This window comes from Maylandia zebra, linkage group LG20 (assembly GCF_041146795.1).
Source record: "Maylandia zebra isolate NMK-2024a linkage group LG20, Mzebra_GT3a, whole genome shotgun sequence".
Lineage (NCBI taxonomy): Eukaryota > Metazoa > Chordata > Actinopteri > Cichliformes > Cichlidae > Maylandia > Maylandia zebra.
Window position 1 is genome coordinate 21,120,943 of NC_135186.1, and position 15,854 is coordinate 21,136,796.

Consider the following 15,854-nt stretch of genomic DNA (forward strand, 5'->3'; position numbering starts at 1 on the left):
ACCCACCACCTGAGGTCCCTGGCACGTCCTCCATTCACTGAAATAAAACAGAAATACGTTAAAAGAATAAAAGGACACTGAGCATCAGGCTCGCTACAGATCATAAAAAAACTAAAACCAACTTTAATAAAAGAAATCACACACGTGCGCACACACACACACAACACTGGAAGGCTACGAGTCAACTAAAACTCGTGCTGGTGGTAATTGTCCAAGCCTCAATTGCAAGCCGGTCTGGGTCCCCACAGGCTGAGACCGGCAACTGAGGCGATTTAAAGTTCCCAGCATGACACTCGGGCAGAGGATCGCTCAGAAGTGTGGTTACAAGCAACAGTCCAGAATAAAATACAATAAAACCAGGCGAACCAGAAAAAGGTAGGCCTACTTAAAAAAAAACAGTCTCACGACAAGACAAGACAGGACAGGACAGCAGGCTCCACCGAGGAGGAGCCCTCACAACAGCGGCTAGGCAGGCGTCTTGATACTCCAATTAAGGTTGGGCGAGTTGCCACGGACAGGTGAGGGCAGCGAACAAACCCCCAGGACCGGAGGCACTATACCAGGGGTGCTCAATACGTCGATCGCGATCGACCATTCGATCGCAAAGGTAGCATTGGTAGATCGCATGGCATTAAAAAAATAGATGCCAGCCTATCATCCATCTCGTTACTTGATTGATACAGGGAAGCCAGTCAGATGACATCAGATTTTTTCTGACGCTTAGGTCGCTGCTCATGCGCAAACAGCGGCGCGAAGTGTAGTAAAACTGACAAGCTAGTCAGCGAGTTAACTCCAATTTTTAGCTCACGGTTTTTTTCTCTTAAACCTAAGAAAGGGTTAAAAATGAGTGAGGGAGCTGGACCAAGTAAGAAGACAAAAACGTATCACTTTCATACGGAATGGGAGGAGGACTTTTTTTTCACGATGTCATTTTCGAAGTGCGTTTGCCTCATCTGCCAGGCTACCATCGCAATGCCAAAGAAGGGAAATGTGGAGCGGCATTTTCGAACTGTTCACGGAAAATACGACACTACATTCCGCCGAAAAGCGAGCTAAGAAAGAAAAAGGTGAATAAACTAAAATCCCAGTTGTCCGGACAGCAGTCATTTTTCACACAACAAACTTCAAAAGCGAAAGCCGCCACCGAAGCATCGTTCCGGGTGAGTCACATCATCATTAAAAACAAGAAGTCTTTTCAAGATGGAGAGATGGTAAAAGAGGCTTTCGTTGAAGCAGCTGACTCATTGTTCCGAGACTTTAAAAATAAGGCAGAAATAACATCTTCGATCAAAGCTCTCCAGCTGTCAAGAAGTACAGTTACACGGCGCTGTGAAGCCATGGCGGAGGATTTAACCCAGCAACTTTGGAAGGACATCGGAGATTGCCAGTGTTTCTCACTGCAGTTGGACGAATCTACGGACGTGAGTGACACAGCCCAGGTGTGCATTTTCATTCGTATGGTGTTTACTGATATCACTGCAAAAGAAAAGCTATTAACAGTCCTGCCCATGAAGGAACAGACGCGAGGAGAGGACATATTTCAGTCGTTCAAAAACTTTATCGAGAAAACCCAGCTCCCAGTGTACAAATTGGTGTCTATTACCACAGATGGAGCACCCGCAATGGTTGGCCGCTTGAATGGATTTATTGCCAAGTGCAGGCAGGACGATGCTTTCCCGGACTTCCTAAATTACCATTGCATAATCCACCAACAAGCGTTATGCGCTAAAATGCTCAACATGAAGGAGATCATGAATGCTGCAACGAAGATCGCCTGTTCTATTCGCGCCAGATCTCGTGCACATCTGGAGAAGGCTGACTGCGACCACTCTGAGTTGTTGCTACACACTGACGTGAGGTGGCTTAGTCGAGGGAAATTCCTGCAAAGATTTCGAGAGCTCTGTCCGGAGATTAAGGAGTTTTTCCGTGTAGCTGGACAAGCAGAATACATGCAACTTAATGACGGTCAGTGGCTGTTAGACTTGGTATTTTTAACCGATCTGACAAACATGTTGAATGGCCTTAATCTACAGCTGCAAGGAAAAGACAAAACAGTGATCAACATGATCAGCTCAGTTAATGCTTTCAAACGAAAGATGCAACATCTCTCTTTAAAGCTGCAGCGCCATGATTTGATAAACTTTCAAAACCTGGCGTCAGAGCTGGAGATGCAAGGGATGGCCTGTTTGCAACTTGACAGTGCACGCTACACAGAGCAGATTGACAATTGTCTGTCAGAGTTTGACAAACGCTTTCAAGACTTTTCTTTGCTCGAGCCAGTCGCTACCTTCATGTGCTATCCTTTTCGGGAAGATGCTGAGGTCGATTCACTTGCATCAAAAATTGCAAAACTATTTCACCTGAACTCTTCTGGAGTGGAAGATGAGATTTTGACACTACAAGCCGACATTGAGCTGAAGTCCAGAGATCATGGACAGTTCTGGAACTTACTCACAGAAGTAAAGTACCCCAACATGAGGAAATGTGCTGCCTCTTTGACTGCATTATTCGGCTCCACTTATTTATGTGAGTCATCATTTTCCCACATGAAGATCATTAAGTCCAAGTACCGTTCCACCATGACTGATGAACATTTGGAAGTGTGTTTGAGGCTGGCCGTCAGCAGCTACTGTCCGGAATATGCATCCCTGGCTGATTCAATTCAGTGCAAGTCATCAGAGTAAACTCAGGTAATGACAAAAAGTTTACATTGTTAATTGTGTTGTGAAATATTGGATATTGCGGTTATGCATGTATATACATTGTAGATATAAAGAATCCTCAATATATTTATAAATAAGTATATGTTTTGGATTTTTGTAGTGGGTAGATCATTTTGACTTGGTCATTTTATAAGTAGCTCACATGCGGAAAAAGTGTGAGCACCCCTGCACTATACTCTCACTGGTGGAGATAACTGAGCACCTCTCTCCGCAACGCCGGAATAAAACAAACTGCCACGCTGTAGCTGTCATATGATCTACTCGCTTGCTGATCAGTCCGTCGCAGTGTGCCAGCATTTACTGCTGCTTTGCGCCGAATGCACGGGAGGAATGATCCAGAAAAACACCGGCTTAGCTTTATACGTGCTGACGCCACCCTGCAATCAATATGCAGGTGGGTTCCCAATTAACCTAGTTGCGCAGCCGAGAGCGAGAGCAAGAGAGAGCGAGAGTGAGAGAGAGACAGAAAAGAAAAGAAAGGCAAGTAGCCCATCCGGCTACATGTGCGTTGAAGGACATATCCTGGTCAAAAATGACTCCAAGGTTCCTCACAGTGTTACTGGAGGCCAAGGTAAAGCCATCCAGAGTAAGAATCTGGTTAGATACCATATTTCTAAGCTTTTCACGGCCAAGTACAATAACCTCAGTTTTATCTGAATTAAGAAGCAGAAAGTTTTCCGCCATCCAGGTCTTTATGTCTTTAAGACATTCCTGCAGTTTAACTAATTATTGTGTGTTATCTGGCTTCATGGACAGACAGAGCTGGGTGTCATCTGCATAGCAGTGTAAATGTATGCTATGTCTTCTAATGATACTGCCTAAGGGAAGCATGTATAATGTAAACAGAATTGGTCCTATCACCGAACCCTGTGGAACACTATAATTAACCTCAGTGTGTGAAGAGGACTCTCCATTTACATGCACAAATTGGAGTCTATTAGATAGATATGATACAAACCACTGCTGCACAGTACCTGTAATACCTACAGCGTGCTCTAATCGCTCTAATACACGTGTCAAACTCAAGGCCCGCAGGCCACATCCGGCCCGGTGTACATTTATATCCGGCCCGTGAGATCATTTTATATAGATTTATTATTATTGTTATGTATGGCCCGGCGATATGAGGCGCTAATAACACACAAACTACAGATCCCATAATGCAGAGCTGCAGCCTCCTTGCCGAACACTAGGCTAGCTGGGAACATTCCCACGTCAATCAAGTCAAACTTCTGTTATTGCGAAGCTAGCCACTCACAATGGTGGAGAGAAAAGTTGATTCTGAAAGCAGAGCCTTTCAGCGCCAGTGGGTGACTGAATACAGACATTGCCGGTAAACCCGTGTGTCTTATTAGTGGAGCTAATGTGGCTGTAATTAAGGAATTTCATTTAAGATGGCACTACGAGACAAAACGTCAGGATAAGCTGAAAAACCTAAATGCACAAACTCCAGAAGGTAGAAGAGCTAAAGAAGAATCTAACATTTCACCAGAGCAAAATCACAAAGTGAAGCTGTTGTGAAAGCAAGTTTTATTGTAGCAGAGGAAAAAGCCAAATCAGCCCGGTGCCACTCTGATGAGCTGCAAAGAAGCTGTGAGACATCTTGTGTCCAGACAAAACGCAGATTTTGGCAAATGTGAGCCTGAGGAGAAATACGATTGCTGATCGGGTTTGTGAGATGGCCACTGATTTAAGAACACAGTTGTGTGAAAGAAGCAAAAACTTTATTGCATACTCTCTTGCTGTGGATGAAAGTATAGACATGATGGACATTGCACAGCTGATCATCTTCATCTGTGGAGTGGAAATATTGAACATTAAGTCGATGCAAGGGACAACGACAGGGAAAGACATTTTTGAAAACGTATTTCAAAGTGTAACCGACATGAAACTGCCCTCGGACAAACCTGTTGGACTTACAACAGATGGAGCGCCGGTGTTGTGTGGTGAAAAAAGCGGACTAGTCGGCAGGATGCGAGTAAAGTTGCAGGAGGAGAACTGTACCGGTGAGTTAACAGCATACTGCATCATACACCACGAAATGCTGTCTGGTAAAGTCCTAAAAATGGAGCATGTAGTGGTCAATTTCAGTCTTTTATGTGGGAAATAGATTCAGAGTTTGCCAACATTCCTTATCATACAGAGGTCCGTTGGCTGAGTCGAGGAAAAATTCTCAATAGGGTTTTTGAACTCGGCAAGGAAATCTGTCAGTTCATGGACATGACATATGATGCAGTGAAGGCATTTCAAGTGAAGCTGTCACAAATGCACCAGTGCAACTTGCTGCACTTTCCCTGTTGCCAAGTAATGTTGAACCAAGTTGGCGCACTTTGCTGATAAACTGAGCGCACTGAGTTCGCAGCGCTTTGGTGACTTTGAAGCACAAAAAGAGAATTTTGAGCTGCTTCGCAACCCATTTACGTGGAAACTGCACCTGTGCAGATTCAGATGGAGCTGCAGTATAATGGTACAATCAAGGCAAAGTACGACTCTGAATGGCCCGCACAGTTTATTTGTTCCATTCCTGAAGTTAAATTAAAAATGCTTCAAAGGCTTCGAACTGAACATCTCAATATCTGAACATCTTACCTTGGGCATGGGCATCTGAGAGGTTGCACTCTTGACTATTTCTGATTGGTTTAGACCATGATATGGGCTTAAAGTGTGTCTGTTGTTGACCACACCGAGACTTTCAGATTTGCAGAGACTTTATTTTTTCTTTTGACTCAAACAACTGGTCGAACTAGGAATTTTTGGTCCCCCATTTCTCAATGGGGGACCAAATTGGTCACACTCTAGAGCCCTATGAGGGGAGCTAGGACCCAGCCGAGTCTTGTACCCATACTTCTTCCTAGGGAGGGAGCTGCTGGTGTCTGGCCTGTATCCCCCACCCATCCCTGTCTCCAGCTTGAAGGTGGCTAAGGCCTAGGCTGCATCAGGCCCGGTCCCTGGAGTGAGAGCGGCTAAGCAACAATGGCAGCCCCAGTCTTCAGAGCAGGCAGCTGGTGGTCCCTACAGTCTTGGGCATCTGCACAGCCCGACTGGCCAGTTATGAATCCATCCAGTGATTCCTGTTCTTCTTGTAAATCTTGTTCATCCTGACTCAGCCCCAGACTGATGGGCCCAAGCAGGTTGTGACCCCTGCACAGCCCCAGCTTCTACAGCATTCATTGTAACTGGGTCCCATCAGAATGTGTGTGTGTGTGTGTGTGTGTGTGTGTGTGTGTGTGTGTGTGTGTGTGATGATCACTCAGGCCACTCACACACAGACTCTATACTCAGACCAAGTCCTTTACACTTTATTTGAATGTGTGTACACTACAAAACTCCTGTTCTGTATATATTTCTCTTGTTGTATATAATCCTCTTGTCTGTTATTTATTGTTTCTGTTCTACTATGTATATTTTGATTCCATGCACAGTTGGTGTGGTGCATCCACAATTTTGTTGCACATCTACAATGACAATAAACGGCTATTCAATTCTATTCCACTGCATTCTACTTTACGAATATCACAGAAATGTATTGAAGTGATTTTAAAGTTCAAACTCTGTTTTAAATCATGTGTGTGGAAAAGTCAGATAGCGAGCTGATGATAAGGTTTGCTGGACATCAGGTGATTAGATGTTAACAACGTGATTGGATGTCACAGTAGGTAGGTCAGGCCATATGTCATTTCTGAAGATGTGGCATCCAGTCAGAGATAAAGGAGAAAAGGTGACCGGGTTTAAAAGAAGAAATAGAGGGTTACTTCATCTTGTTATTGCGATGAGCAAAAGCTCATCTGAAGATTCAGCCCAGGGAATCCACAGCTAGAAATGATAGAAAGTAACCCCAGACGAGCAGCAAACTGGTCGAGTCATTTCTGGCCTTTTCTCTGCTCATTTTTGCCATGTTACATTATTAGTTCAGAAGGATTTGGATTTTTTTTTTCTGGATTCCAACTTTCAAGATTTACTCAAGATTTACTTTCATGTGGTTTGTAACTTTGAGAAAATTTGGATTGCCACTGAACAACCAAGGGCTGCTGCTTTCCTGTCGGAATATATATGGTCAACACAGAACACAGAGAGTGCATCATCAGATCCAATTGTGTTTGTCCTCTCCGATCTCTCTCCTCCCAAAGATTGGAGCAAAATAAGTATTAGCCCAGAGTTGTCATGGTTTTGGCTCTTTGTCAGGATAATGAGATGCTAATGTTCAGTCTGGAGAGACTCTCGGTTTTATGTTTCTAGTTCTTAGTTCTTGTTTATTTTTGTTGTTTCCACAAGTACCTGCCAGTTAAGTTTGTTAGATTTAGTTATTTGTACTTGCCAAAAATAAAACCCGACCAGCCTGACAATCCTGAATTTGGGTCCTAACCTGCCTGCCACACACAGCATTATGACAAGAGTAGGTTAATTAGATAAGTATAATTCAGGTGATTTGATTATTATTTTGTTACAATTATTAGATTCTGTTTTTGCCTTGCTCTCACTAAATTGCTTTATTAAGACATCCTGCAATCAAAGTCTAAATTGTGGACGTTCCCTTTTAAAGTCTTTGTGAAACAGTAAAAATCTAAGTATGAATCCTCACTCTTACTCCAGCCCTTTAAAAGTAGCAGACCCCTGGGGCTTTAAAACAACTTACATTTCCATCTGAACATCTGTTTTTGGGAAGGTCTTGCATATAGGCAAGATCATCTTCTTCCGTTGCTCCAGCAACCATTGAGCAACTGTTGCTGAACTGGCCTTCCTGCAGTCCAGGCCTCTGACCAACTGAAAATATATGGTGCAATTCCATATCTGTAGATATGGAATTGGTGTAGACGGGTTGCCTGTGTCTTAGTGGATGTTCAGGATTTAAATATCGTGTATGACGAATCTGTATACAATTTGTAGGTGTTGCCTCCCTAAGATGATGACCAGAGGGGCAACTGGTTTCCTGTTCAACAACGTGTGGCGCTGTGATAAAGAATAGAAAAAGGGACACACGTTGAGCTGATGTCAGTTTCACAACAGGAAGGTTTATTCTTCACAACAGCTTAGAACAGCTTCAGGTATCACCATACTAACTGCAAAGAAATGGCCTTATGTTTCAGTCCAGTTTACCATACATGGCCACAGTTCCCTGAGCTAGAGACTGTATAAATCTCTCAATACAACTTTGACAAAACATAAACAAAATATTGCTTAAATCCATTGATAATATCAGATCCACAATGTATCACAATAAACACATTTGTTTTACAAAGATAAATAAAACACAATAGTGTATTCTGTACTTCATTTTTAACTACATTTACAAACATCATAAAATTAACTCATTTTAATTCTTGTTCAGCACTAAATTATTTATGTGAAATGTATTTCCACTGTACTGACAATGTAACTTCTGTTTTTTTAAATATAGCTATTTTACTCTTTACAAGGAAATAATGTCTTTGACATAAAACAAACATATTCACTGTTCTTATACAACCTACAACTATATAGAGTGCAATGCTCCTTTAACAGCGTTCACTACTGCTGTGCAGTCAGCATTGATCAAACAGTTTCCTTATAACACTTTATAAATGTCTTTGTATTAAACCACAAACTTGTTCTTGTAACCACAAGATCAACCAGAAGAATAAAACATAGTATGAAGCCCATTTATCAGAGTGCATAATACATTAAGAGTTTAGTCCAGAAATCTCTCACAGGTCAGATTAGCTTCCCCACACACACTCCGTATTCCACATTAGCCAAGTCCGCTAGCATTAGCATCATTTAGCCTGCAGCCTTAACCCACAATTCAGACACAACTCAGAATGAATCCATTTCTTTAGCGAGTTGCGCTCATTACCCACATAAACAACATCATCCGTTTGTAAGGTCTGCAGTATACATTCATTTAAATGCATTTACTAACCTGTGATAAAGAATAGAAAAAGGGACACACGTTGAGCTGATGTCAGTTTCACAACAGGAAGGTTTATTCTTCCTCTGTGCCCCAAAACGCTACTCGATACCACTGCGCGTAATGCGCCCTCTAGCGGCTGGATGTAGGATAGCATTTTAAATGACAGGTACAAAGATACAATCACAACAAAACACAACAACAACTGGGCTGTTTTCCCCAGTTTAATTCTGATACTAGATTTTACTAGAAAGCTATTTTCAACTCTCTACACTCTCCCCCACTTAAAAGAATGTCTCCTGACATTTGTTTCTTCATGTGTGGACCCATTAGTGTATGAGTGTGCAGTCATTGTGGTAGTACGGCTGAGAATAGATAGGGTGAAAGAATGATGGGACGCTGTGTGTCCACATCCAGGGTTGGCTAGCTGAAAGGGTGTTCATATCTGCCCTCCAGTGACAGTATGATGGCTGACCCAGTGCATTGTACGTGAGTCTTTCTGCTGGTCTCCCCCTCCTCTGTGATCTCCTTACAAAGTCATTTTCTCTATTTTCTCCATCCATTTCCTCCATGTCTTTTTCTGCTAACTCCTCGGCCTCCACAACATCTTGTTCTCCCCCTTTTTTTTGGCCTGTCAAGAGGACAGAACTCTCTTGCTGCTGCCCGTAGCTTGGGCTGACTTTGAGAATCCTGCTTTGGAATGACAGTTTCCTGTTGCTGAGGGTGCTCCTGTTGAATAGCAGGTCCTTGTTGTTGAGGGTTCACGAGTCTGTAGCATGGAATCTTCCTCCGGAGGTCATGGTGGTAGGTATAACTATCTTCCTAATCCGAGCTACTGGTCGCCGTTTCGTTGACATCTCTTTCAGGTTGTCTTTACCTTTTTGCTTTTGTCTTTTCTTCCACAGGAAGTTCTTCCTCGAAAGGTAAGTCGTTTACTGGTAGTAGGAGGTTTCTATGAAGAACCCGCATGGCTTTACTACCTCTCTCTGGCTGTACCTTATAGACTGGTCCATCTCCCAATCTCTCCACCACACGATGTACTACCTTCTCCCAATAGGCGCGGTTTTCCTGGCCCTCCTCTCTCTGACAAATTTTTCACCAGTACTCTGTCACCTGGCTGGAGAGTAATACCTCTTACATGTCTGTCGTACTGCTTTTTGCTTTTGGCTGAGGACTGTCGGCTGTTATTTGCAGCTATTTGGTAAGCGACTCGCATCCTCTCAGCCCACTTTTGGACAAACGTTTGGTGGTTTTGTGCCTCAGTGTCTTTCCCTTGGTGAAAAAGTAGGTCAACTGGTAGCCGTGGAGCCCTGCCATACAAGAGAAAAAACGGAGAGTACCCTGTTGCGTCATGTCTTGTGCAATTGTAGGCATGCACGATCTGAGGCAGGTGATCTTTCCATTCACTCTTTTTCTCTTCTTGTAGGGTGCGCAGCATTTGGAGAAGTGTGCGATTTAATCGCTCCACTGGATTGCATTGAGGATGATAAGGAGTGGTGCGTGAGTGTGCAATTTCTGATAGTTGTTGCAGTCTTTGGAACAGGCTGTTTTCAAACTCACGTCCTTGGTCGTGATGCAACTTCTCTGGATACCCAAAGCGAGGAATAAAGTCCTGAAATATCTTTTCAGCAGCTGTCTTTCCTGATTTGTTTCTCGTTGGGTATGCCTGTGCAAAGCGCGTGAAGTGATCAACGAGGACAAGGATATACTCATATCCTCCTTTGCTTGGCTCCAAGTGCAAATAGTCAATAGAGACCAACTCAAAAGGTGCACTGGTGGTGAGGGATCCCATTGGAGCTCTCTGTTGGATATTGGGGTGCTTCTGTTTAATACACGGGCATTTTTTTGTCACGTATTCTTCCACATCTTGCTGCATGTACGGCCAATAGAACCGTTCTCGGGCCAGATGGATCACCTTTTCAGAACCTACATGCCCCATGTCGTCATGTAAGCTTTTCAGTACCACTGATTTGAGCTGTTCAGGGAGGACCAGTTGTCGGTTTTGGTTTGTTTTTCGGTAGAGTAGTCCATTTTCTACTTCTAACTTGTTCCACTCATAGAGCAGTCTCCTTGTCTGTTTAGACATTGTTTTTTTTATCTTTTTCATTTGGAGTCCAAGCTCTCAGTTTCAAAGAAATAACTTCTTTAATAGCTGGATCTGCTTGTTGTGCAGCTCTAATATCTCTGGGAATGATGCCTGAAACGCTATTGTGTGGTGCAGCATTTCCATCATCACCATTTAGCTGCAATGCAGCCACCCAGGGAACATCATCGTGACACTGTCTCTGTATGGTCACTCATCTGCTGCTGCAGGTTCACGGGATACCTGGACAACATATCGGCATCAGCGTTCCTCTTTCCTGGTCTATACTTAATGTCAAAATGGAAATCCGCCAACTCCCCAACCCATCTGTGACCCACAGCATTTAGTCTTGCTGAACTCAGGATGTAGGTCAAGGGGTTATTATCGGTATAGACCGTGAAAGTTGGTGCATAATACAGGTAATCCCGGAACTTGTCGCAAATAGCCCATTTAAGTGCCAGGAACTCAAGTTTGCCCGAGTGCAGATGATAGTTCCTCTCTGCAGGTGTTAAGGTCCTGGAGCCGTATCCAATGACACACAGTTTGTTGTGTTGGCGTTGGTATAATACAGCTCCCAGACCTTCGTTTGAAGCGTCCGTGTGTAACACAAATGGAAGATCAAAATCTGGGAAGGCCAGGATGGGGGGGTTTGTCAACATGTCCACCAACCTGGACACCACGTTCTGATGTTCAGTAGTCCAAGTGACAGGTGAGCGAGAGGGAAGTTGCCCCTTGTTCCCTTTGGTCGCTGGACTTTTTCCCTTAACAGTCTGAGGCTTGATGGCATGACCTGTCTCAGCTGGGTTTTGGAGAATTTCAAACAAGGGCCTCGCCAGTCATGAAAAGTCTTGGATAAAGGACCGGTAGTAACTGAGAAATCCAAGCAACGTCCGGACCTCTCCAACTGTGCGAGGCTTCTTGTCTTTCAGGGCTAGAACTGCTTCCAAATCCTTTGGATCGATCTGAATCCCTTCTCCTGACACCACTCGCCCGATGTACCGAATTTGTCTCTTAAAGAGCTCACATTTGGCTGGGCGAAGCTTAATGCCATGTTGTCGCATCCGGTGAAACACTTGTCTTAGATGGTCTACATGTTCGTCAAACGTTTTGGAATAGCAAAGGACATCATCCAAATACGGCACGCAACACTCGTCTCTGATGCCCTCTAACACTCCCTCCATGCACCTCTGAAAGGCAGCTGGTGCATTCGTCAGTCCAAAGGGTATTCGTACCCATTCGTAGAGTCCCCAGGGTGTGCTAAAGGCAGTTAGATGTCTTGACTCCTCACTCACAAACCCTTGATGGTACGCACTCCCTTGGTCCAAGATGGAGAACCATGAATTGCCTCCTAGGCTGTCCAACAAATCCTGGATCCGTGGGAGTGGATGGCGATCTGGGACGGTTTTGCGGTTAAGCTCACGGAAGTCAACACACAGGCGAAGACTGTTGTCTTTTTTTCGCACACACACTACAGGTGAGGAATGGGCAGAAACAGACTTCCTAATCCACCCCCTGTTTAGGAGATTTTGGATATACTCCTTCACCTCCTTAAACAGTGGCCGTGGAATGGAATTGTAGCTTTTTTGAACGGGAGTGTCATCAGTTGTATTGATTTTGAGCTGTAAGCCAGGGACACACCCAATGTCTCCTTCATCACGAGCAAACACGTCTGATTCCTCATAAAGCATTTGCCGTACCATGCTCTGGTCAGGCTCCGGCAGGTGATCTAAATCCACATTTGGATGCCATCTTTCCTCCACACTGCCAGCCTGGCGATTTTCCTTCCCATTACTTTGTTCTTCACTGGTCGGACTTGTTTGGGTAGCGCACAGAAGGGTGTCATTGTGTGGTTCTCCAGGCCCCTGCATAGTTGGATGGATGTTTACAGGTGTGCTTTCAATAATTTCTTCAATGAATCCTAAGACTGCTTTTGGAGGTAAAAAAAACATCATGCCTTGTTGAATTCTGGATTGGTATTCTCACTATTTTTGAGGCGCCAGCCGGCACTTCAACGAGCGCAGGAAATAACTCCAACCCATCTGGCAAGTGACTGTCTACATTCGGCTCAAACAACATGACTCCTCCTCCAGGAAAAGCTCTCATGCGGCATTTCACCTGACAGATCTGACTGCGGGGGATCGTGAGTCCCTTCTTTCCAACTCTTAATACTGGACATTCTGACTCTTCCAGGGGTTGCTTTGTGTGAACCACCGAAACAAGACTTTCAGCATTACTCTTCTGAATTCTCAGGGCTTCTGACAGGAGACTCACTAAGTTGCCATCATCTCTTTGATCACCATTCCCTGCAATCATCTCTTGTATCACATTAAAGCCTAGTAGCGGGCTGCTCAACCCCTCGACTTACTAGCATGGGAACATGAATAGCAACTGAACCATGTCTGCTACTTGTGATCTCAAGAAAAACTTCTATCCACCCTTCAAACGGCACATCTGTCCCATTAGCTGCAGTGACTTTGAGTGGGTGATTTGAGAGTAGGCTTTCCAGTGGCCTAATTGTCACATTTGGCAAGGCCTTTTGCACCCAAGACTTCTCCACAATGCTTACTTGGGCCCCACTATCCAACAACATTTGAAGTTTGACCCCATCTAGATAACAAGTTACCATACACCTGCCCCCAATCAGCTGGGCAACACGCTCCCTTTTGGACACTTGACATGATTTGGGGGTCTTGGTTGAAGATGGAATTTTATCTTTCAGGTGCAGCTTCTCTGGGATTGGGGACTCTGCATTCTCCAAGGTCACTGGTGGTCCCTCCCCAGCGACCTCACCCAGTTTCCCGACAGAGTTCCCTTTTGTAAGCAGCCAATAGCTCTGTGTCCCTTTTTTCCACATCGGAAGCAGTGTGAGCAGGTGTCATTTCCTTGGGATACACATTGGTGACATTTCCCTTTAACTTCAGGCTTGGTTGACTGTTTTATGTGTGGCAAAGGGTTGTAGGTGTTTTCTGTTGCCACATTCACTACCGGTGTGATGGCTTTCTCCAAACTTTTGGCCAAAGATGACACTTGGGCTGTTAACTCCTGTATAGCACTGCGATTGGCCTGCACCTCTGCCTGCACTTGAATGGCATTCTGTTTGTCACTGTCCAGCTGGGCTGTATTGATACTGATTGCTTTTTGTTTGCATACCTGTCCCAACCTGGTTTTCCTCTCAGTGTCCTCCCTCAGTGATCTTGTGATCACGTCGAGTATAAAGTCATCAGTCACATTCATGTCTGAAATATGTGGTTGAAGATCTCGTCTGATGTATGAGCATTTTTCATTCATCCCCTGGTAAAGCGAATAAAGAAACACTCCCTGCACCAGTTTGCTATCATATTGGAAGTCTGTACCTTGTTTAGAAGCAAACATTATACGCTGCTTGACCCCCATTAGTCTATACATAAACTGTTGTGGGCTTTCTTTGTCATGTTGCTTTGCGTTACTTAGTTCCTGGAACAATTCAGTACTGCTCTTATCCCTAAGGTGTGCTTTAAGGAACCTTTTTAACTCAGCAAGGGTCAGGGTGTCTTTGGTCATGAGCATGTCTTTAAAGGTACCAGGCTTAATTATCTTGAGCACCGTTCTTAAGACCTCAGCTTCTGAGAACCCCTCAGCCAGACCTTCATCAATTTGTTTACATAGACAGTTAAAACTCAAATCAGAAGCTGAGTCTGAGATTTGACCACCATGTATCTTAAATTCTCTATGTGGTAACAATGCAGCCACATCTGTCAGTTTTACTAAACCAGTTACAGGATCAGCAATCACTGCTGTTGGGATACTCTTTTTCATTACTGATGCTACTACTGCTGGTTCAGTCTCTGATACAGAAACAGCATCCCCTTCATCAGACGCTTGACCAAGTTCAACAGTTACCTGAGGTGCTTGCAGGTCATCAATGAGGTCACGAAATGCAAGCAGACGAGACATGCCCTGATCTTCGAGGCTCTTCAGTCGTTTACTTCTCAGAAAGTCAACAATAAAGTCAAAGAGCTCCACCTCAGTTGCATCCTCACCGGGAACATCTTCCACCTCTTCTTCTTGACACAATACTGCAAGTTTATGTAGCAGGTCCCTGTTAGCGGCTCTGGTCAGCTGATGAAGCTGGTTCTGGATCTCCCACTGTAGGTCGTGCAGAGTGGCCATGTCTGGATACCTGATGTCAATCGTTACTAATGCTGTGCATCAGAGGGATATGGATCCCGCAATTCTTGGCTGATTAGCACCTGACCACCATGGCGCTAATCCCGGACGAGCCCCCAGAATTGTTGCCTCCCTAAGATGATGATCAGAGGGGCAACTGGTTTCCTGTTCAACAACGTGTGGCGTTGTGATAAAGAATAGAAAAAGGGACACACGTTGAGCTGATGTCAGTTTCACAACAGGAAGGTTTATTCTTCACAACAGCTTAGAACAGCTTCAGGTATCACCATACTAACTGCAAAGAAATGGCCTTATGTTTCAGTCCAGTTTACCATATATGGCCAAAGTTCCCTGAGCTAGAGACTGTATAAATCTCTCAATACAACTTTGACAAAACATAAACAAAATATTGCTTAAATCCATTGATAATATCAGATCCACAATGTATCACAATAAACACATTTGTTTTACAAAGATAAACAAAACACAATAGTGTATTCTGTACTTCATTTTTAACTACATTTACAAACATCATAAAATTAACTCATTTTAATTCTTGTTCAGCACTAAATTATTTATGTGAAATGTATTTCCACTGTACTGACAATGTAACTTCTGTTTTTTTAAATATAGCTATTTTACTCTTTACAAGGAAATAATGTCTTTGACATAAAACAAACATATTCACTGTTCTTATACAACCTACAACTATATAGAGTGCAATGCTCCTTTAACAGCGTTCACTACTGCTGTGCAGTCAGCATTGATCAAACAGTTTCCTTATAACACTTTATAAATGTCTTTGTATTAAACCACAAACTTGTTCTTGTAACCACAAGATCAACCAGAAGAATAAAACATAGTATGAAGCCCATTTATCAGAGTGCATAATACATCAAGAGTTCAGTCCAGAAATCTCTCACAGGTCAGATTAGCTTCCCCACACACACTCCGTATTCCACATTAGCCAAGTCCGCTAGCATTAGCATCATTTAGCCTGCAGCCTTAACCCACAATT

At 43.7% G+C, this 15,854-nt stretch overlaps 1 protein-coding gene and 1 pseudogene across 1 annotated transcript; both read left to right on the forward strand.

Moving 5' to 3' along the window:
* Window positions 1–1,337: 1,337 nt before the first annotated feature.
* On the forward strand, window positions 1,338–2,684 carry LOC143414303 (general transcription factor II-I repeat domain-containing protein 2A-like). Its single transcript, XM_076878405.1, has one exon. It carries the CDS (start codon window positions 1,338–1,340, stop codon window positions 2,682–2,684), a length of 1,347 nt encoding a protein of 448 aa, XP_076734520.1.
* A 1,298-nt stretch (window positions 2,685–3,982) lies between these two features.
* On the forward strand, window positions 3,983–9,664 carry LOC106676335 (general transcription factor II-I repeat domain-containing protein 2A-like; annotated as a pseudogene).
* Window positions 9,665–15,854: the final 6,190 nt, after the last annotated feature.